General features: G+C 41.4%; 1 protein-coding gene across 1 annotated transcript in view; it reads right to left on the bottom strand.

Moving 5' to 3' along the window:
- carmil2 (capping protein regulator and myosin 1 linker 2) overlaps positions 1 to 24,381 on the bottom strand; it is a 197,408-nt gene that overhangs the window by 157,437 nt on the left and 15,590 nt on the right. The window contains exons 3-4 of the mRNA XM_072547440.1: positions 11,879 to 11,929; positions 1,005 to 1,064 (exon numbers count right to left, since the gene is read on the bottom strand). Coding sequence (XP_072403541.1) covers positions 1,005 to 1,064; positions 11,879 to 11,929 — 111 coding nt within the window. The remainder of the gene's footprint in view (positions 1 to 1,004; positions 1,065 to 11,878; positions 11,930 to 24,381) is intronic.

Below are 24,381 nucleotides of genomic sequence, written 5' to 3'. Positions count from 1 at the left end.
TTCCCTGGTCTAACCTACTTGTCACCTCTTCAAAGAATCCCAACAGGTTTGTCAGGCACGACCTCCCCTTACTAAATTCATGTTGACTTGTTCTAATCCGACCCTGCTCTTCCAAGAATTTAGAAACCTCATCCTTAATGATGGATTCTAGAATTTTACCAACAACCAAGGTTAGGCTAATTGGCCTATAATTTTCCATCTTTTGTCATGATCCTTTCTTGAACAAGGGGGTTACAACAGCAATCTTCCAATCATCCGGGACTTTCCCTGACTCCAGTGACTTCTGACAGATCTCAACCAACGCCTCCGCTATTTCCTCAGCCACTTCCCTCAGAACTCTAGGATGTAGCCCATCGGGGCCAGGAGATTTATCAATTTTAAGACCTTTTAGCTTTTCTAGCACTTTCTCTTTTGTAATGGCAACCATACTCAACTCAGCCCCCTGACTCCCTTTAATTGTTGAGATACTACTCATGTCTTCCACTGTGAAGACAGACACAAAGTACTTATTAAGTTCTCCAGCTATTTCCTTATCTCCCATCACTAGGCTTCCAGCATCAGTTTGAAGTGGCCCAATGTCTACTTTTGCCTGTAGTTTGTTTCTTATGTATTGAAAGAAGCTTTTACTATCATTTCTAATATTACTGGCTGGCCTACCTTCATATTTGATCCTCTCCTTATTTCTCTCTTTGTTATCCTCTGTTTGTTTTTGTAGCCTTCCCAATATTCTGATTTCCCAGTGCTCTTGGCCACTTTATAGGATCTCTCTTTTTCTTTAATACATTTCCTGACTTCCTTTGTCAGCCATGGCTGTCTAATCCCTCCCTGGATAATCTTTCTTTTCTTGGGGATGAACCTCTGTACAGTGTCCTCAATTATACCCACAAACTCCTGCCATTTTTGCTCTACTGTCTTTCCCGCTAGGCTCTGCTTCCAGTCTATTTTCGTCAGAATTAATAGGAGGTTTGCCTAGGAATATTCTACATTATGATTAATGTCTTTACCTGAGTGTGGTCGACGGCATTGATTGCGTTAATCTCCAAGTAATTGAAAGAACTTTCCACCTAGGAGCAGAGGTAAATGCATGAGTTGTTAGAACTGTAGGCAACATACATCACAACAAGAGGAAGGAATGTCAATTATATCCATACAATCTAAAAACAGTCGTGAAGAAGTGCTTCTAAAGTAATGAATCATTCTCACATTAGCCAGCTCCTAGATCAGCTGCCTCCATAACATCTGGAGCTTATAACTAATGCTACAAACTCATGCTAATACTGTTCGAGATTCATATTTATTTTGTGTGTAGATAACTAAACAAATGAAGAGTGAGGTAATTTGTTTATAAACACAGCATTGCCTTATAGCAACCTAATTGAAATTGATACATGCAGAAAAAGGAGGAAGAGTGCAGAGAAACAAAATATATGACCTGATTTCCTTGAAATTAGTTAACTACTTCATAATTTTGGATGCACTGCAAAGGAAAGAAGAGTGTCAATTTTCACTGTGTGAAGTTTTGGGGTGGGCAGGATAAGGAGTTCTTCCAAGTGAACTCATCATTCTGAAGGCTGAACCGTTTTAATTATAAAGTTTTAATGACTCAGTTTTCCAGGAAAGGTCAAGTGCACAGATAGAGTCACAGAGATGTACAGCATGGAAACAGACCCTTCAGTCCAACCCGTCCATGCTGACCAGATATCCCAACCCAAACCCGGCCTATATCCCTCCAAACCCTTCCTATTCATTTACCCATCCAAATGCCTCTTAAATGTTGCAATTGTCCCAGCCTCCACCACATCCTCTGGCAGCTCATTCCATACATGTACCACCTTCTGTGTGAAAAGTTGCCCCTTAGGTCTCTTTTATATCTTTCCCCTCTCACCCTAAACCTATGCCCTCTAGTTCTGGACTCCCCCACCCCAGGGAAAAGACTTTGTCTGTTTATCCTATCCATGCCCCTCATAATTTTGTAAACCTGTATAAGGTCACCCCTCAGCCTCCGACGCTCCACCAAAGAAACAAATTTTGAAAAGTAATAAACACTACATTGAACACACAGGCAGAAAACTAGCCACCACGATACATGAACATAACTAGCTACCAAAAGACATGATCCACTATCACTCGTGTTCTTACAAACAGAGGAGGAAGGACACCAGTTTGACTGGAACAGCATAGCCTTCCTAGGACAAGCCAAACAGAGACACGTATGAGAATTCCAAGAAGCATGGCATTCCAACCAGAACTCTATCAACAAAACACATTGATGTGGACCCCATCTACCATCCTTTGATAAAAAGAACCAGAAATGACATCACCAACCTAAAGAAACCTAAACACATAAATAGAAAGTGGGACATAACACCAGTGCTTCACCAGAGGCTCAGATGATGTTACCTAGCATGGTGATGAAATGTCTGAAACCAAACCTTCCAGCTCAGCGAGCGAACTCACATCCAAAACAAAGAAGCAAAAAACTGCCCTAATTTTGCTACTTGCTTGCTGAAGATGTGACCTGAAGTACAACTGATTGAGAATTCTAAAAGAGATTCCAAATTTGAGCTTTGTACAGTTGGAAAGTGGGGTATCCGACAAGCTCAATGACCATTTAAAACTAAATACATTGTATGAAGTAAAGAGATCATTCAATCCTAGGGAAATGCATGCTGGAATGCGCATATTTCTGAAAAGCAACATGTCACAGGTAGAAACATAGAAAATTTGTGCTATTTGGCCCTTTCAGCCTGCTCCACATTCCATGTGATTTTGGCTGATCCTCCAACTCAGTATTTTGTTATTACTTTCTCCCCATACTCATCAGCCCTAAGAACCTTTATCTAATTCTTTCATGAAGAGTTAATAATGCAGCTACTGACTTTTCTTTACATTTTAGTAATATTGGCTCTTAGCTATTGTTAAAGAGAGAATGTTTAATTTTAAAATAAGTGAACATTAAACTTTTGAATGAAAGCTGACCTTAGTTTATTACTAATAGTTGATTATAAAGTAATCACTATTTAGTAAGGGAGCTTAATTAAGATTACATTAGATTACTTACAGTGTGGAAACAGGCCCTTTGGCCCAACAAGTCCACACCGCCCCGCCGAAGCGTACCCACCCATACCCCTACATCTACATCTACCCCTTACCTAACACTACGGGCAATTTAGCATGGCCAATTCACCTGACCTGCACATCTTTGGACTGTGGGAGGAAACCGGAGCACCCGGAGAAAACCCACGCAGACACAGGGAGAATGTGCAAACTCCACACAGTCAGTCGCCTGAGGCGGGAATTGAACCCAGGTCTCCGGCGCTGTGAGGCAGCAGTGCTAACCACTGTGCCACCGTGCCGCCCACCATTATTTGACACTGTTTCCTGACATTTAGGAAGTTGTAATGATTTATAATGGATACATGGGCAATAGTTAGTCCTGCAAAAACATCTTGGGAAAAAACACCTTCTTAAACTGTGGTTTCTGTGGAAGAAAGGAATGAATTGGTGCCGAATAGCATAGAAGCAAAGACAAAATTATGATTCAAGCTTTCATGCAGTGGAATCACAATTATTATTGTTTAGGGTAATGGTTCTGAAGGAGTTAATATTGATGCTGCATTAAGCTCTGCCCAATGTACTGATGTCACACAATCTACAGGTGGAGGCAGTTGAGATCTGTAGAAGTTCCTGAGAGGAACAGATGTGTTCTTCACACTGCCTCCAGATAGTCCTCAGCAATTATGTAAAGCAGACCAATGCAAGCTATATCTACTGCTATCATGCTAATCCTCCTTTGATTATGTATATGAACCTTATCTAGGTTCTGTCTAATTATCAATGGGAGAGGATAAACTACTGACAATTCTAAACAGACAGGCACTTGTTTTACTTGGTAGCTTATTGCATAAGACCATGAAACATTGGGCCAAATGGCCTAATTTCTGCTCCTATGTCCTATGGAATAAACTACCATGTTAGGTAAAACAAGTGCCTATCTGTTTAGAATTGCCAGTAGTTTATCCTCTACCATTGAAAATTAAACAGACCTAGATAAGAGTCATAGACATAATCAAAGAACGATTAGCATTGAATTGAATTGAATTTATTGTCACGTGTACCAAGGCACAGTGAGAAGCTTTCTCTTGCGAGCAATACAGGCAGATCAGAGTTAAGTAGCATAGATAAGTAAATAATAGATAAACAGCGGCAAAAACAAAAACACAAATACAGGGGAATGTTAAGAGTTTGTGAGTCCACTCAGTATTCTAACAGTAAGGTAGAAACTATTTTGAAACCAGCTGGTGAGTGTTCAGGCTTCTGTACCTTCTCCCCGATGGTGGAGGTTGTAGAAAAACATTGCCAAGGTGGGATGGATCTTGAGAATGCTGGCAGCCTTTCCTTGACAGCGGGCCTGGTAGATGAATTCGAGAGATGGGAGGTTGGCCTTTGTGATTGTCCAGGCTGAGTTTGCCACTTCTTGTAACTGTCTCCGATCTTGAATGGTACAGTTGCCATACCAGGTAGTGATACATCCAGACAGAATGCTCTCGATGGCACACCTATAAAAGTTGGCAAGAGTATTCACCGGCATGCCAAATTTCCTCAGCTGTCTGAGGAAGAAGAGACTTTGTTGGGCCTTTGTAACCAGTGTGTCCATATGAAGAAAGCTTGTTGTGGATGACCACTCCCAGGAGCTTGACAGTCCTCATTCATTCCACCTCTGTACTGTTCATGTGTAGTGGAGGCATGAGTAATATCCCGCCAAAAGTCAATTATGAGTTCCTTGGTTTTGCTGGCATTGAGAGCAAGGTTGTTCTCAGTGCACCATTTTTCCAGGTCTTCCACCTCCTGTCTGTAGTGTGTTTTGTCGCCATCTGAGATTCGACTAACTATGGTGGTGTCATCAGCAAACTTGTAAATGGCATTAGTCTGGTATTTGGCGACACAGTCATTGGTATACAGTGAGTACAGTAGGGGGCTGAGTACATGCCTTTGATGTGCAGGTTAGGGTGAATTGGCCATGCTAAATTGCCCATAGTGTTCAGGGATGAGTAGATTAGGTGCATTAGTCAGGGGTAAATATTAAGATAATGGGGTAGGGGAATGGATCTGGTGAGTTACTCTGAGTGTCGGTGTGGACTTGCTGAGATTCTATGATTCAAAGAAGGATTGGGGCCAGTAAACTACTTAAACCCAAATATGACAACTATGTGCAACTACAGCAAATATTTTGAGGTAACTAAGCAAGGGAAGTTACAGTGATTCTGTCAGCTGACTGAAATGACAGTGCAAAAAATAAAGTTACTAAGTGAAGTTATTGAAATTTTAAATAAAATTTTCCTTACAATAAGTTGTATTATAGCTATTGGCATAATCATGTAATGAATAATTACATTTGTTGTTGCAAAGACAAAGTGAAATAAACATATGCAACGTGACAGTTTGTAAGCAGTGTTTGGATTCATTTGGGTTTGGTCAGTCAAACTATAATATATTTGTTCCGAGGAAGACTTGCTAAACCTAAAACATTAACTCTGATTTCTCTCCACAGATGCTGTCAGACTTGCTGAGCATTTCCAACAATTTCTGTTTTTGTTTCTGATTTTCAGCAGCCACAGTTCTTGCAGTTTTTAGTAATATGAGCTGTCAACTATCATCTTCATGTTTAAGAACTATTAGTATATACATTTTACTTTTTTAGAAAATCTGAAACTTTTACTTCACTTTAAGAATCTTATTGAATTTGATAATGTATACCCATAAAAATAAACCTTCCTCTTATTCAGGAATGGTCATATTGATTCTGAAACGAATGCGGAGGTCCTAATGGAGCTGAAGATGACGGAACAGGTACGTCCTGTTCACTTCAATTGACATGATGGTGCACAAGCAGATAATGATGGAAACCTGAAGAAAGTGGCAGACAATGTCAAAAACAAAAGCATCACTCAAAACATTGGTTCAGTGCTACAAGCATTTCAACAAGCCGAATGAACAACAAAATATCCCCCACACAAACGAATGGTTAAAGACTCTGGGATTTGGACCAAGGCGTCCGGATGGTCTCTGAGTCCCAAACCCAATGATCCCAACTCGGCACAGATTCAGAAGTAGAGGTTGAGCCTGAGTTTGAGGTAGATCCAGAGGTGCAGTCGCCAAGTAGAAGGGCATTGGGCTGACTCATGGTGTTGGAAACGTAGTAGGAGGCTCTCGAACACAGATCTGCTGCAAGGTAAGGGAAAGATTTTAAAAAAGTGTCCACATCTGCCAGGTGGACAGGAGGCCTGCACTGCGACCATTTAGAAATGGCAGCCTGAAGAGCATTTTCTGAAGGCCAGTTCCCGGGTCTGCCTCTGACATGGCCGCCACCGCCTGCTACTCCTCTCACGCTGGTCATGTTTCCGTCACTGCACGAGGACAGTTGTTTGGTGCAGGAGAGGAGCTGATTAACTGCTTCTAACCGCCATTTGCCTTGAGCCGCCCTTTGTTTTGAAACTGATTCGAGGTTGGAACTGCTCCCACAATCCGCCATGTTTCAAGATCTTGTCTCTTTGCACGAGTATTTTAGACACTGAGCTTTTTCAGGACAGATGGAACATGTTTAAGACACTTGAACAGTTAGTTTTCATGCATATTATTATTAATACTAAACTTTTACAATTGTTGTCACTCACTATTGGTCTTCGTAATTTATACAGGCTGTTATTGTCCAAACTGCTTTTTGTTTGACATACACCTTTCTGAAGTCATAGAGTCATAGAGATATACACATGGAAACAGACCCTTAGGTCCAACCTGTCCATGCCGACCAGATATCCCAACCCAGTCTAGTCCCACCTGACAGCACCTGGCCCATATCCCTCCAAACCCTTCCTATTCATATATCCATCCAAATGCCTCTTAAATGTTGCAATTGTACCAGCCTCCACCACATCCTCTGGCAGTTCATTCTATACACGTACTACCCTCTGCGTGAAAAGTTGCCCCGTAGGTCTCTTTTATATCTTTCCCCTCTCACCCTAAACCTATGCCCTCTAATTCTGGACTCCCCCACCCCAGGGAAAAGACTTTGCCTATTTATCCTATCCATGCCCCTCATAATTTTGTAAATCTCTATAAGGTCACCCCTCAGCCTCCGACGCTCTAGGGAAAACAGCCCCAGCCTGTTCAGCCTCTCCCTATAGCTCAAATCCTCCAACCCTGGCAACATCCTTGTAAATCTTTTCTGAACCCTTTCAAGTTTCACAACATCTTTCTGATAGGAAGGAGAACAGAACAGTGGCCTAACCAATGTCCTTTATAGCCACAACATGACCTCCCAACTCCTGTACTCAGTACTCTGACCAATGAAGGAAAGCATACCAAACGCCTTCTTCACTATCCTATCCACCTGCAACTCCACTTTCAAGGAGCTATGAACCTGCACCCCAAGGTCTCTTTGTTCAGCAACACTCCTGAGGACCTTACCATTAAGTGTATAAGTCCTGCTAAGATTTGCTTTCCCAAAATGCAGCACCTTGCATTTATCTGAATTAAACTCCATCTGCCACTTCTCAGCCCATTGGCCCGTCTGGTCAAGATCTCTTAAAAACTGAAAAGAAAGTAAAAATTTGACCAGCGTTTCTGAAGTGTTAAGGGGAGACAATTCACAGTTAAACCCACTTCTGATAATTTATCACCCATTTCCACTTCAGTTGTTCCTTCTGAGGAGGCCCATTTGATTCGGACAGAAGCCTTACGACACAAGTAAATTGGAGTCCAATGAGACCTAACTGCTGACTGAGCTAAGTATTAAACATCGCTCCGTGAGGCCATGTTAATCAAGGTTGCAGTTGTAGTTCCAATTCCTGCAGGAAAGTCCGAACGCTATACCACACTCATCCCATTCACAGGAGCTGATCAGAACTCACCACCTCTCCTCAACTTGGTGTCAAGGAATAGCCTCGGAAAGCTACCAGTCTTTACCTAGCAACAGCAAGTGAATTCCCTCCATGCCCCTTTCAGGCGAAAACGTGGCTAGTAAATGAAATTCACGAGTTGCACAGTTAGAAAGCAAGTGCACAATGTGATTACATCAGGTGGGTTGCCTTGAAACCGCTCCCGATTAAAATCCCTGTGAAGTGGTGTTCAGCGCCCTCCAAACTCGGCAGGAAACTGAACAGTATTTCTGGACTAAAACAAAATAATGAACCTTGGATGCTGGAAATGCGAAACATAATCCATTGGACCTAAAACGTTAACTCTGCTTTCTCTCCACAGATGCTGCCAGACCTGCTGAGTTTCTCCAGCAGTTTCTGTTCTTGTTTCAGTTTTATTTTAGTATTCCTGAGCTCATCTGTCCCAACTAAGTTTGTGGAATCAGGATGACATGTTAGCTCAAGTCAGAGATGCCCTGGTCACATTTCCACAAAGTTTGAAAATTAAAAAGTCCACAATTGTTAAATTGCCATTATGGAGGTAATGTAAAGGTAAATCTGCCTTTATAAGGTAGCCTGTCATCTGTTGCTGATGACTTGTATGAGGTTGAAGGCAGATCCTAAGCTCCAAAACTAAGGCTGACATACCAAATATTTCTGTTATTAAGTAGGAAAATGATGTATGGTAATGTCTCAATAATCCTGAGCCCCAGGATAATGTTCTGGGAAAAAAAAACGATGAATGCTGGAAATCCAAAACAAGAATAGTAAAATGTTTTTTCTGACAAAAATTGTCAGATCTGAATTTTTCCAGTAATTTCTGTTAAATTCTAGGGACTTGGGTTAAAATCCCACCATGGTGGCTAATGAGGTTCAAATTAATTAATAAAGTTGGCTCATCAATGGTGACCATGACAACTATCATTGTAAGAGATTAGGAATCAGATTCTCACCTGACTATGTCCATGGTGACAAAACGTCATATCATTAGATTCTGTTGAAATTATTACATTTCAGCAATTTCTATTTTTTATTGTTGAAGCTCCTATCATGCAAACCAACCGGTGAATAACTAGATTATACAAACATACTCAATACTCTGACCAATAAAGGAAAGCACACCGAACACCTTCTTCACTATCCTTCTTAGATAACTGTACAACTTGGGACTGGGAACAAGTTAAGGAGAATTTTTTTTGTTCTCTGCTAGCATAGGAGCTGTCTCTCTTTGCAATCAAAACCCATTTCTAACTCTAAAGAAAACCAGTTTATTTCCCATCTGTAAGCTGTAACTTCTAACTGATAAATCAGACTTTTTAAAAATGAACACGCCACCTAGTCACTTGCAAACCAGTGGAAGCATCTCTAGATGACTGAAAAGCAATATTCTGACCAACGTTAAGAACCACAAGGATCATCTCAACAACCCACTGACATGTTTCCCAGTTTTTCTCTGCCTATCCAAAGATGTGCAGGTCAGGTGAACTGGCCATGCTAAATTGTCCATCGTGTTAGGTGCATTAGTCAGAGGGAAATGAGTCTGGGTGGGTTACTCTTCGGAGGGTTGGTGTGGACTTGTTAGGCTGAAGGGCCTGTTTCCACACTGTAGGGAATCTAATCTAATCTAATCATCTAGTTTTTTTCCCATTTGTGTGTGTGTAAGGAGAGTTGTTAAGGGCATTAGAGTTTTAAGTTGCAGTGTTATATGGATTCTAACTGTTTACCTGCAGCTAGAGCTTAATTGTTTGTAACAAATAATAATTCTTGTTAAGTACAGAAATCTGGTCTGTGCTTTTTATAATCTTGAGTCTGAAAATTAGATAAAATTAGGGAATTTTGTGTTCTTATTTTAAAATCTTTAGCTTTAATAATGACTGAGAATAGTGGGGTTTGATTTCCAACGCTGTATTCCAGTGAGATCTGACACAGTTCGTCAAGGCTATTATGCATTCAACAATAGTTGATATCAGATATTAATGTATCAAGTCGACTCTGTGCCTTAATTTTTACGTTAAAGTCCAAAAATCCATTGAGTTTGAATGGGTCAGGTGCTTAACATTTTTAATTGAAAGTCACTCTGTTGAGCCTTTGGAAAAAAGCCATTTGTTCAGATAAACCAAAATTCCACTGTGTTCAGCTCAGAGTTATGTTTTATGCAATGGATCTGATTATGAATGCTTAGCGAGTTCCAGGCCCCACTAATTGACATTGCTAGGGTTAGTTATACAGCTGTCAAGGGAACTTTGACTTTGCTTGACCATTTTTATGTTCTGTTTTATATCCATTTAGTTGTATTATGTTCCTAAGGAATTGCATTTGAATACTTACTTGTTCATTTTGATAGATTTATGAGAATTTAAAAGTAGTTAGATTTTTCAATTGGTGCCTGGATAATTGTGTGTTGGATTCACAGTCTTGTGAGCTTATAAACGAAACAAGTAGTTTTAAAGGTATGAAAGCAAAATACTGCAGAAACATAAATATCCCTGCTTCCTGCACTTGTCTGGAATTGGAAAATGTAATCTGTTTTGCTTTAAAATTTTCATTCATTTTTCACCTTCAACTTACCCATCAGACTTCCCTTCCTTGACTTCACTGTTCCCATTTCTGGGGATAGGCTGTCCACCAGTATCCATGACAAACCCACCAACTCATAGTTACTTTGGCTACATTTTCTCACACCCTGCTCCCTCCTTGGCTCCATCATATCTGTTCCAATAAACCACTTTCCACTAGGGTGCCTCCAATTTGTCTTCTTTTTTTCCTCAACTGAAACTTCCGTCTCACCATGGTCCCTCCTCCATTAGGGCCCTCAACCTTGTGTGGCCTGTTTCCCACAGTTCTGCCCTCACTCCTTCCCTCCCCTCCCAGAACAATGAAAGGGGACCGTCTTGTACTCCACCCCATCAGTGTGCACGTTTGAAGGGTTAACCTCAGCTATGTCCACCCCGTCCAGACAGGGAGAGGATCAGACAGGGAGTTAAAGCCTGAGATCAGCCATAACAAATTGTGTTGTACAACAGGCTTATCAGGCCCTATGGTGTCGACCTGCCCTCATTATTATTATCCATCTGCTTTTGTGTTGTTACAAGTTGAGCTCATGGTGCATTCTGGGTGACTGGACGTGGAGAATTATGTTGAGGGTTCTCAGATCAGTCATGCTCTCAATAAAAGATGGAGGAGACTTGATGGGCTGAATTGTCTACTTCTGCTCTTGTGTCATATGGTCTTATGCATGAGGTATGGAGGAGTCATGATGGATATTTGAAGGCATGGAGGGAGCTTGGGGGATATGGTGGGGGGCATGTGGGGTGTATAGACCAACGGTCATTAGGAAAACTGGGCTATTGACCCAGTGAACAGAGACAGGCCTTTGTAACTGAGAGCCTTGGCAACCACCTGCCATTATTTCCACCTTAGGCTTGTTTCAGGAGTTGGCAGTCCATTCCAGCCTGACCCTGACTTTGTGTGTTTGTGTGTATGTATGTGTGTGTGTGTGTGTGTGTGTGTGTGTCATGTTCAAACACAAGGCCTTTCTGTGAGATTATAAGTTTCTTCACATTCATCTGTTTGGATATTTCATGATTATAGAAAAACATAGATCAACAAAACCTGGCTGACACCTCTCTCAGTTGCAATAGGTTAGGATTGCACATAAATGCATTCCATCTTAGAACATAGAATTGTGTCTTGAGGCATCCTGAAAGCTCTCATATTTGTTCAAAGTGCATTTAACTGAAACTGAGATATGATCAAATTTGGCAATTTGAGGAAAATTCACATGATGTCTGTTACTACTACATTAGGACGTGACACCTCAAAAATAAAGCAATCTAACTTGATTATAATTACCTTTGGCTCAATACTTTAACCATTTTCAGTCAATAGTGAAGATGTTTGAAAATGTTCTGAAGTGTGTAGTGAAATCAGAAAAACAGCATGGAGAATTATCCAGGGCTTACCTTGACTGGGAGTCGAGCAGGGAACAGAAATATTCTCCACAGTGTCAGAACCTGAAATGTAAAGAAAAATAAATAATATACAACCCAACTATAATTAAGAAATATGATTAATTGAAAACATTTTTGTGTATCAAAAACTGGATCACGTACACACAAAATAATGAACAGGGAGAAAAAGACTGATTGTCCCAAATAGCCTCTACAATTGTAGAGACTTATGAATCACAATGCATATACTTTACACCCATGTAATCTTCAGGGAAATGGGAACACAAGATCAAATTCCAGGCCTCTCTCCAACTCCTTCATACTTTTAAATGTTTAATAAGAAACACACACAATTTTTGTCTTTTTAAAAAAAAAACATCATCCCATTTGTCCTCTCAAATGCTCTGGTGCAGATATTTGCCACGGCAGATTGTATCTCTACTTTGGTGAAAGTGCGAGAAAACATCAGAATTCCCAAGGCCAGCTCCCAAACCCAGCATCTCTCAATTCCATGAGCAGGATTGCACATGGAACTTTTTCTTTTTTCTCTTGAGGGATGTAGGTGTTGCTGGCTGGCCAGCATTTATTGCCCATTTCTAGTTACTCTTGAGAAGGTGGTAAAGAGCTACCTTCTTGAAATGTTGTAGTCCATGTGCTGTAGGTGAACCCACAATGCTGTCAGGGAGGGAGTTCCCAGGATTTTGGCCCAGCAACAGTGTAGGAATGGCTATATATTTCCATGTTAGGATGATAAGCGGCTTGGAGAAGAACTTGCAGATGGTGGCAATCACAAGTATCTACTGTCCTTGTCCTTCTAGATACTAATGATTGTGAGTTTGGAAAATGCTGTCTAAGGATATTTGAATTTCTGCACTGTATCTTGTAGATAATACACACTGCTGCTATTGAGGAGGGAGGTGGTGGGGGAAATGGATACATACGGATGTGGTGCCAATTAAGCAGACTGACTTGTCCTGATGGTGTCAAGTTTCTTGAGTGTTGTTGGAGCCTTACCCACCCAGAAAAGTGACAAGTATTCTATCACACTCCTGACATGTGCCTTGATATCGGATATGCTTTGGGAATTGGGAAGGTGCTACTCGCTGCAATATACCTAGCCTCTGACCTGTTTTTGTAGTCACTGTATTTATATGGCGAGACCAGTTGTGTTTCTGGTCAATGGTAACTGCCAAGAATGTTAATAGTGAAGAATTCAGTGATGGTAATGCCGTTGAATGTCAAGGGGTGGTGCTTAGATCGTCACTTATTGGAGATGGTCATTGCTTGCCATTTGTGTGGTGTGAATGTTACTTGCTGCTTGTCAGCCCAAGCCTGAATATTGTCTAGGTCTTGTTGCTTTTGAAAATGGACCACTTCAGTATCTGAGGAGTTGTGAATAGTGCTGAAAATTGTGCAATCATTAGCCAACATCCCCACTGCTGACATTATGGAGAGAAGGTTACTTGTGGAGCAGCTGAAGTTGCTTGTTCCTTGGACACTACCCTGAGGAACTCTTGCAGAGATGTCCTGATGACCACAACCATTTTTCTGTGTGACAGGTATGACTTCAACCAGCAGAGAGTTTTCTCACTGCCACTGATTCCAGTTTGACTAGGGCTCTTTGATGCCACACTTGTTAAATGTAGCCTGGATGTCAAGGGTCATCACTTTCACCCCGCCTCTGGAATTCAGCTCTATTGTCTATGTTTGAACCAAGGATGTAATGAAATCTAGAGCTGAGTGGCTTTGGTGGAATTCAGAATGGCTGTCACTGAGCAGGTCATAGTTGAGTAGGTACTACTAGGCAGCACTGTTGATGACACCTGCCATCACCTTACTGGTAATTGAGAGTACACTTGATGGGGCAGTAATTGGTCGGGTTGGATTTGTCTGCTTTGTGTGTGCAGGACATATGTGGGCAGTTTTCCATATTGTCAGGTTGATGTCCCAGTGTTGTAGCTATACTGGAACAGCTTGGCTAGGTATGTGGCAAATTCTGGAAAACAAGTCTTCAGTAGTATTGCCAAAGTGTTGTCAGGGCCTTTGTGATATCTACTGCCTCCAACTGTTTCTTGATATCATGTGAGTGAATCAAAGTGGCTGAAGATTGGCATTTGTGATGATGTGGACCACTGGAGGAGGCTGATGGATCATTCACTTGGCACCTCTGGCTGAAGATTGTTGCAAATGCTTTTGCCTTATCTTTTGCACTGATGTGTTGGGCTCTTCCGTCATTAAGGATGAGGATATTTGTGGAGCTGCCTCCTCCAGTGAGTCATTTACTTATCCACCACCATTCACGGCTGGATGTGGCAGAATGCAGAGCTTAGATCTGATCACTTGGTTGTGGGATTGCTTAGCTCTGTCTATCACTTATTGCTTATGTAGTTTGGCATGCAAATGGTCCTGTTTGGTAGCTTCCAGTTTGACTCTTTGTTTTTAGATATGCCTGGTGCTGCTCCTGGCTTGCCCTCCCACAGTCATTACTGAACCAGTGTTAATACTCTGGCTTGATGGTAAAGTTGAGTGGAGGCCATGAAGTTATAGGTTATGTTGGAGTATAATTCTGTTGCTGCTGATAGCCCACAGCGTCTCATGGATGGCCAGTCTTGTCTTGCCAAACATGTTCAAAGTCTGGGCAAATGTGAGGACTGCAGATGCTGGAAATCAGAGTCAAGATTAGAATGGTGCTGGAAAAGCACAACAGGTCAGACAGCATCCAAGGAGCAGGAAAATTGACGTTTCAGGCAGGAGCCTGAAACATCGATTTTCCTGGTCCTCGGAGTTCAAAGTCTATCCTGTTTAGCATGCCGTAGAGACTGGGATAATGCACTGCTCAATTTTAAGAAATGCTGTCTTGGACAGATGCATCTGTAGCAGGCAGATGAGTGAGGTTGAGATCAATTATGTTTTTGCCTCCTCTTGGTTCCCTCAACACCTGCCATTGGTCTAAATTGTCAGCAATTTTCTTTAGGACTGGACCTGCTCGGTCAGTAATACTGCTACTGAGCTACTGTTGGCGGTGGACATTGAAATTCCCTCCCAGAGAACATTTTGCACCCTTGCCACCCTCAGTTGTTGTTCAACATGGAGGAGTTCAACAAGAGATTTCCTTAACTATGTTTAAAGTGATGCTATGAGACTTCCTGAGCTCCAGAGTTAATGGTAAGAACTCCCAGGGCAACATACTACCACTCACTGGGGCAGGACATACTGGTGATGATGGTGTCTAGGATATTGTTTGTAACATATGATTCTATGAGTACAACTATGTCAGGCTGTTCCTTGACTAGTCTGCGAGACCGCTCCCGCAAATTTGATACTAGCCCCCAGATGTTAATAAAGAGAACTTTGCAGGGTCTACGGGGCTGGTTTTGCTTTTGTCATTTCCTGTGCATAGATCAGTGCAAATTTCATTTCTTTGTTGGGACTTGAGTAAACCACACTGGAGTCACATGTAGGCCAGACCAGCTGAGGATGGCAGAGTTCCTTCCCTGAGGACATCAATGTATCAGATGGGTATTTCCAACAATTAGCAGTGGTTTTGTGGCCATCATTAGTTTCTTAATTTTTATTGAATTTAAATTCCACCATTTGCCATGATGGGATTTTGAATCTGGGTCCCCAAAACATTAGTTGAGTTTCTGGATTGATAGTATAATATAATACCACTAGACCATCACCTCCCCCATGTATGCATGGTTCCCAGAGGAAGCTGACTATTTAAATGACCATTGCCGCTATTGCAATTCCTGAAGTCTAGATCCTAGATAGTGTGGACAATAGTTCAGGTAACAGCAGGTCTGTTTTCAGTACAACTATTTTGGATAGCCAGGGTATTAATTTGGATAGCTAAGGTACCCTTGCAGATATGATCTCAGGACCCTTCAGATGGGAGTCAGGTTTCCTTTATGGAGGTGGGGATAGTTTCAGGTATTCTTTAGGTTGGGAATCAGATATCTTTTGAGGGAAGATTGATATGCCCTTTAGGACTTTTAACAATGTCTAATGATACCGAAAATGCCTAAACTTCTTGAAACTGTCCAATTCAATATGAACTATCTATAAATGTCAGTAAGTGCCAACCTGCCAAGATGTGTTTTTGTGAAAGCTTGTCTCAATAGTGTAGTCTACGATATATTTATTTCCTGTGTGTATGGGTACTTGCGGATTCTTGTGGTTAGCTTGGTAGGTGTTGGGGGAAGGGTTGTTTGTGCAAGTAGGCACTAAATTGGCACAGGGGTATGAGGACCATGGGGATGAGTACGGATATTAAGTTGAATGAGTTTGCATGGTTGTATGTGAGATGTGAAGGGTTGTAAAGGAAGAGGAAATAGAAAAAGAAATTAAGGCAATATCGCAGATCTTCTTTATCCTGTGGCATTTGTTTAGCATCCTTGACCTTTCTTGAATCAGGACAGACTCCATGGGTAGAGTAAACAAACCCAAAGATGTTTATCTGGCAAACACTAATCTTGCACATCATGCTGTTCAATAACATTGTATTATTGTCATCAGTAGGTGAGCATTGTGGTGCTATGCTACCTTTTTCTTGCCTATATAGTCAGCAGTGTAAATACAATCAGGCAAATGCTGAATGACACAACCCATGTGCTGCTGGAATGGACCTTGGTGAATAAAATATTACTTTTTGCATTAATAATTAATTATTAAAAGTAAATTAGAATAATCCAAAATAATGTTTTTTTTAAACTGTTTGAAGTGTTTTTTTTTCAGCTCCTTGTAAATTTCAATGATGGATCTTCAGCTGATATGCTCAGAGTACACCGGCTTTCTCCTGGTAAAATTAAACCTAAGAATGAAGTAGCATCTCCCAATCTTGCGATTAACTTTAAGATACAGGTCACTCTGGTATAACACATGTTTTGTCAATGCAAATTGACAAATTGACAAATTGTGGATACTGTTTGGATAGTATTTTTCATACATTTGTGGGACTTGAGTGTCGCTGGCTGGCCAGCATTAATAGTCCATCCCTATTTTCCCTTGAGAATATGGTGAGGAGGTGCCTTCTTGAATCGCTGCAGTCCATTTGCTGTCTGTTAACCCACAATGCCAATAGGAGGGAATTCCAGGATTTTACCCAACGATTGTGAAAGAAGGGCAGTATATTTCCAAGTCAGGATGGAGAGTGGCTTGGAGGGAACTTGCAGGTGGTGGTGTTCCCAAGTACCTGCTGCCTTTGTACTTCAGGTCAAAATATCCTGTACTGACAGAAAAAGTGGCAGGGCATGGATTTAAATTGTGTATTTTAATGAATTATGTGAATCATAACTGATCATAAGTCAAAGGGTTTATAGTTTTGGCTCATTCGATTGCCTCATCCAGGACAGCTTTGATCATAAGTCACCTTCTGTACTATATTTATTCCAAATCTAACTCACCCCACTCACCTAGGTTCTGTCTAAAATGCAAGGGAGTGTAATGGTTCATGTGTGACTTTTTCACTTATGAAACAAGTCTTTCTTCTTGCAAAGAAAAATGAACTTTTCTTAACTTTCTAAAACAAAACTATATGTCTTGCAACTGCAAAAGGCCTAGAGGTGGCTTGCTTTCAAGGGCTTGCTTTATGACCTTGGTATTGATGCGCATGTCTATAAATGTGATGGAAATGTGCGTTGATTGGGCACACTTACAGCAAATAAATCAGTTTAGTAGTAATACTCTTTGTTTCTTAGTCTAAGCATGATAACAAAGTTAGATTTGTCAGTATGAACATTTAAGGTGATGTTTGTGCTGTATGCTTCATCAATGTTTTCGACACAAGGGAAGATCTGAGAATGAAATGAGATCATAGGTTGGAGTTAACTTGTGTCGCAGACTGTTATTAACACGCCATCACTTCCTGAACCTTATGAAATGACATAACTCACAAAACACATTCATTTATTTGCTGTTGGCAATGCAGTATGATATTGATACCCAGAAAAGGTGAATTGAAGTATGTATTCCACTTTTCCCATTAGTGACAATTCATGGCTTTGTAATACCTTGATATTGAAAAGGTGACATTTCATTAAAGAGTTATAACTTAGATCAGCTAATGATACTGTCACCTCAACAATAATGCTGCAGTAAGTGGGTTAATTAGGATTTAAAAAAATAGCTACACTTTTCTGGTATGGAATTCTGGTATATTTTACACTATTAATTAATGCTGGCCTGATCATGTGCCAGAGCTTTGTGTTTTGGGAGGTAAACCGCTGCCTTTTATTCAGCATTAATCTTAATTGGATGGAATTCTCAACTGAAGTCATTCAAACATTGAATCAGTTTACATCAGGGCCTAAAGAATCTGTTTAGAGAACTTGTTTTCTTGATGCTAAATGGTCTCTTAAGCCTCTGTTTGGTGAGCTGGAAGAGCACCCATGGTAAAGGTCAAAACATTGGCATGTCATACCCAGTTCTAAAATATATAAGGATTATTTGAGGCTCCAACAGGAAGTTTGCTGGATTTAGCAGGAAAACCATTGCAAGTGTTCCAATTAGCACAGGTGAAAAAAGGATTGGGCCCAGAAAAATACATTAAAGTTGAGTGTTTTTTTGCCTTGTTCTAAACTCATAAGAAAAGTCTCCCCTTCCCCAGACTCACCTCTTTGTGAGATACCTCTGGAATTTAATCCTGTCATCTGCCACACTTCGATAAGTGACATTGGAGCCATAAGATTTTTTTAATGCTTTCCTCCCAAAATAGGAGTAACATGGATTGCTTTCTGCAGCAATGGGTGAACTTCTGAGATATCCATCTCACCATTGACTTGATCACAAGTCGATTGGTGTTTAAATCAGGGCCCAGGTGTCAGCATTAACATTCCTGGATCAGATGAAGAATAGCTAGATGCAGAGTAAAGCTCCTTTAAGTCCCATTAATATATTTTTTATTCATTAAGAGTTACGAGTGTTGCTGATAAGGCCAGCATTATTGTCCTTCCCCAATTACCCTTCACCGAATGCTTTATTAAGTTTATTGCAGTTGCAGTCTGGGGGTCAAGCAGTGGCCAACACAGATAGGATTGACAGATTTCTTAACCTAAATGAAACTCATGAAGCAGCTGAGTTTTTATGACAATCTGGTAGCTTCATAGTTACAGATACTGATACTAGCTTTTCTCCCCAAATTTAAATGTGGTGCGATCTGTGGAGGACCACCAGTCCAGCTATCCAGATTACTAGCCCAGTAACACAAACACTATACCATCCTTCCTTCCAATGATATTCTTCATCCTTCATCCCACATACCTTCTATTGCAGTATTTCGGTCATTTTCTATACCAGCCTTCCTTAGACTTCTCTGATTGACATAGTCAATTAGTTACCAAATTAGGAACATCTTTATGCTATAGGCCTTTAGATATTGGAGAGCAATTGCTGTTTCATGCAGGACCCTCATAACTGGCACACATTGAAAATTTGGTTGGTTCAAACACAGGTTGCTGAGACTATCCTTATTACACTGCACCAATTTTAAATGCTTCTTACCTTTCTACTGCAAAAAATTTGGAGTACCTTCAAACCTTCTCCGCTATTTAGTAAGACAATGGTTGATTTGTTTGTGTTTTGACTTTCATAATGCCATCTAGTCCCCTCAACAACCTTCGATTCTACTGCCAAACAAAAATCTATTTATGTCTGCTTTAAAAACATTCAATGGCGCTGCTTCAACTGCCTTCTGAGGTAGACTTTCAAAGTTACACAACTCTCTGAGAAAAACAAATTTTCCTCCATTTCTGTCTTAAAAGGGTGAATCCTAATTTTTTAAAATGCCCTTTTACTTTAGACTCTCCCACAAGAGGAAACATCATTTCCACATCATCCTTATCACCATTCAACATTGTGGGAAAAGCTACAATCAGTTCTGGAGAAAGGTCGCTAGACCTGAAATGTTAATTCTATCCTTTGTCAGACCTGCTGAGTTTTTCCAGCAATTTCTGTTTTGTTTCAGACATCAGCCAAGTAGACAATATTTTCCTGTTTTTTCCTATTTCCCTGTTGAAGAGAGGAGTTAGATTAATTACTTTCCAGGCTCCTGGAACCTATCATGAATTTATGAATTTTTGGAAAATGCATCTACTAACTCATTAGCCACATCCTTAAAGATTCTACGGTGAAGTCCCTCTCGACCTGATATTTGTCAGCCTGCAGTCCATTAGTTTGCTTATTACTGCTTCCCTGCTGGTGATAATTTTGTACTTTCCTCCCTCCCATTCTTCCTGATTTACAGCTATTTGGAATGTTTTATATATCCTTTTATATGAAAAAAAGAAAAATATTTGTTAATTTCATTCACTGTTTCCTTATTATCTGCTATTAACTCTCCATTCTCTCTCTCTCGGATGAACACTCACTTTACATTTTTTGTTTAATTGCTCTCCGTTTTCACATTTCCAGCTAGCTTCCTCTTATACTGTAATTTCTTCCTCCTGAGTAACCTTTTAGGCATTCCATGTTCTTCTTACATTCTGTTCAATCCAGGGGAAGTGATCGAAGCAGACACATTAGCAAACTGTAAGAGGCACTTAGACAGACATATGAACAGTCAGGGATGTACAGATAGATGGGATTAGTTTAGAATGGCATCGTGGTCAGCACAGACATGGTTGGGTAAAGGGCCTGTTCCTTTGTTGTACTGTTCTATGCTCAACCATCTGACTTCACACCTATCTTTGCATAGTTAGAGTCATAAAGTCATAGTGATGTACAGCATGGGTCCAACCCAACCATGTTGACCAGATATCCCAACTCAATCTAATCCCACCTGCCAGCCCATATCCCTTCATATACCCATCCAAATGCCTTTTAGATGTTGCAGTTATACCAGCCTCCACCACTTCCTCTGGCAGCTCATTCCATACAACTACCACCCCCTGTATGAAAATGTTGCCCCTTAGGTCCTTTTTATATCTTTCCCCTCTCACCCTAGACCGATGCCCTCTAGTTCTGGACTCCCCCACCCCAGGGAAAAGACTTTGTCTATTTACCCTATCCATGCCCCTCATAATTCTATAAACCTCTATAAGGTCACCCCTCAGCCTCCGATGCTCCAGGGAAAACAGCCCCAGCCTGTTCAGCCTCTCCCTACAGCTCAGATCCTCCAATCCTGGCAACATCCTTGTAAATCTTTTCTGAACCCTTTCAAGTTTCACAACATCTTTCTGATAGGAAGGAGACCAGAATTGCATGCAATATTCCAACAATGGCCGAACCAATGTCTTGTACAGCCACAATATGACGTCCCAACTCCTGTACTCAATACTCTGACCATAAAAGAAAGCATACCAAATGCCTTCTTCACTATCCTATCTACCTGCGACTCCACTTTCAAGGAGTTATGAACCTGCACTCCAAGGTCTCTTTGTTCAGCAACACTCCCTAGGACCTTACCATTAAGTGTATAAGTCCTGCTAAGGTTTGCTTTCCTAAAATGCAGCACCTCTCATTTCTCTGAATTAAACTCCATATGCCACTTCTCGGCCCATTGGCCCATCTGATCAAGATCCTGTTGTAATCTGAGGTAACCTGCTTCGCTGTCCACTACACCGCCAATTTTGGTGTCATCTGCAAACTTACTAACTGTACCTTTTATGCTCGCATCCAAATTATTTATGTAAATGACAAAAAGTAGAGGACCCAACACTAATCCTTTTGGCACTCCAATCTGAAAAACAACCCTCCAAAACCACCCTCTGTCTTCTACCTTTGAGCCAGTTCTGTATCCAAATGGCTAGTTCTCCCTGTATTCCGTGAGATCTAACCTTGCTAACCAGTCTCCCATTAGGAACCTTGTCGATCACCTTACTGATGTCCATATAGATCACGTCTACCGCGCTGCCCTCATCAATCCTCTTTGCTACTTCTTCAAAAAGCTCAATTAGATTTGTGAGACATGATTTCCTACGCACAAAGCCATGTTGACTATCCCTAATCAGTCTTTGTCTTTCCAAATACATGTACATCCTGTCCCTCAGGATTACCTTCAACAACTTGCCCACCACTGACGTCAGGCTCACTGGTCTATAGTTCCCTGGCTTCTCCTTACCACCCTTCTTAAAGAGTGGCACCACGTTAGCCAACCTCCTGTCTTCCAGCACCTCACCTGTGACTATCGATGATACAAATATCTCAGCAAGAGGCCCAGTAATCACTTAGATTAGATTACTTACAGTGTGGAAACAGGCCTTTCGGCCCAGCAAGTCCACACTGACCCGTCAAAGCGCAACCCACCCAGACCTATTCCCCTACATTTACCCCTACCCCTAACACCATGGGCAATTTAACATGGCCAATTTACCTAACCTGCAAATTTTTGGACTGTGGGAGGAAACTGGAGCACCCGGAGGAAACCCACGCTGACACGGGGAGAATGTGCAAACTCCACACAGGCAGTCACCTGAGGTGGAAATTGAACCCAGGTCTCTGGTCCTGTGAGGCAGTAGTGCTAACCACTGTGCCACCGTGCCGCCCCAATTTCTCTAGCTTCCCACAGAGTTCTAGGGTACACCTTATCAGGTCCTGGGGATATATCCACTTTTATGTGTTTCAAGACATCCAGCACTTCCTCCTCTGTAATATGGACATTTTACAAGGTGCCACCACCTATTTCGCTACTTTCTATATCTTCCCTATCCTTTTCCACAGTAAATACTGATGCAAAATACTCGTTTAGTATCTGCCCCATCTCCTGCGGCTCCACACAAAGGCCACTTTGCTGATCTTTGAGGAACCCTATTCTCTCCCTAGTTACCCTTTGGTCCTTAATGTATTTGTAAAATCCTTTGGATGCTCCTTAATTCTATTTGCCAAAGCTATCTCATGTCCCCTTTTTGCCCTCCTGATTTCCCTCTTAAGTATACTCCTACTGCCTTTATACTCTTCTAAGGATTCACTCGATCTATCCTGTTTATACCTTACGTATGCTTCCTTCTTTTTCTTAACCAAACCCTCAATTTCTTTAGTCATCCCACATTCCCTATACCTACCAGCCTTCCCTTTCACCCCGACAGGAATATACTTTCTCTGGATTCTCGTTATCTCATTTCTGAAGGTTTCCCATTTTTTCCAGCCGCCCCATTACCTGCGAACATCTGCCCCCAACTAGCTTTTGAAAGTTTTTGCCTAATACATCAAAATTTGCCTTTCTCCAATTTCGAACTTCAACTTTTAGATCTGGTCTATCCTTTTCCATCACTATTTTAAATCTAATAGAACTATGGCCGCTGGCCCCAAAGTGCTCCCCCACTGACAGCTCAGTCACCTGCCCTGCCTTATTTCCCAAGAGTACGACAAGTTTTGCACCTTCCCTAGTAGGTGCATCAGAAAATTTTCTTGTGTACACTTAACAAATTCCTCTCCATCTAAACCCTTAACACTATGGCAGTCCCGGTCTATGTTTGGAAAGTTAAAATCCCTTACCATAACCACCCTATTATTCTTACAGGTAGCTGAGATCTCCTTACAAGTTTGTTTCTCAATTTCCCTCTGTCTATTAGGGGGTCTATAATACAATCCCAATAAGGTGATCATCCCTTTCATTTTTCTCAGTTCCACCCAAATAACTTCCCTGGATGTGTTTCTGGGAATATCCTCCCTCAGCACTGCTGTAATGCTATCCTTTATCAAGAATGCCACTGCCCCTTCTCTGTTGCTTCCCCTTCTATCCTTCCTGTAGCATTTGTATCCTGGAGCATTAATCTGCCATTCCTGGCCATCCCTGAGCCATGTTTCTGTAATTGCTATGATATCCCAGCCCCATGTTCCTAACCATGCCCTGGGTTCATATGCCTTCCCTGTTAGGCCCCTTGCATTGAAATAAATGCAGTTTAATTTATTAGTCCTACCTTGTCCCTGCCTGCCCTGACTGTTTGACTCGCTTCAGTTCTCAACTGTACCAGTCTCAGATCGATCTCTTTCCTCACTATCTCCTTTAGTCCCATCCCCCCCCCAACCTTACGAGTTAAATCCTCCTAAGCAGCTCTAGCCCTGCCAGTATATTAGTCCCCTTCTAATTTAGATGCAAACCGTCCTTCTTGTACAGGTCACTTCTACCCCAAAAGAGATTCCAATGATCCAAAAATGAGAATCCTTCTCCCATACACCAGCTCCTCAGCCATGCATTCATCTGCTCTATCCTCCTATTCCTGCCCTCACTAGCTTGTAGCACTGGGAGTAATCTGGATATTACTACTCTTCAGGACCTCCTTTATAAATTCCTGCCTAACTCTCTGTAATCATCCTTCAGAATCTCAATCTTTCCCCTTCCTACGTCATTGGTTCCAATGTGTACACTGACCTCTTGCTGGCCCCTCTCCTCCTTTAGCACATTCTGCACCCTCTCTGAGACATCCTTGGTCTTGGCACCAGGGAAGCAACACACCATTCTGATTTTTCGCTGCTGGCCACAGAAATGTCTGTCTGTACCTTGGACTAGAGAGTCCCCTAACACAATTGATCTCTTGGAACCCAACGTACCCCTCGTTGCATCAGAGCCAGTCTCAATA

Source organism: Chiloscyllium punctatum, chromosome 26 (genome assembly GCF_047496795.1).
Source record: "Chiloscyllium punctatum isolate Juve2018m chromosome 26, sChiPun1.3, whole genome shotgun sequence".
NCBI classification, from domain to species: Eukaryota; Metazoa; Chordata; class Chondrichthyes; order Orectolobiformes; family Hemiscylliidae; genus Chiloscyllium; species Chiloscyllium punctatum.
Note: the sequence above shows the minus strand (reverse complement) of the source record. Positions and strands in the feature narration are given on the sequence as shown.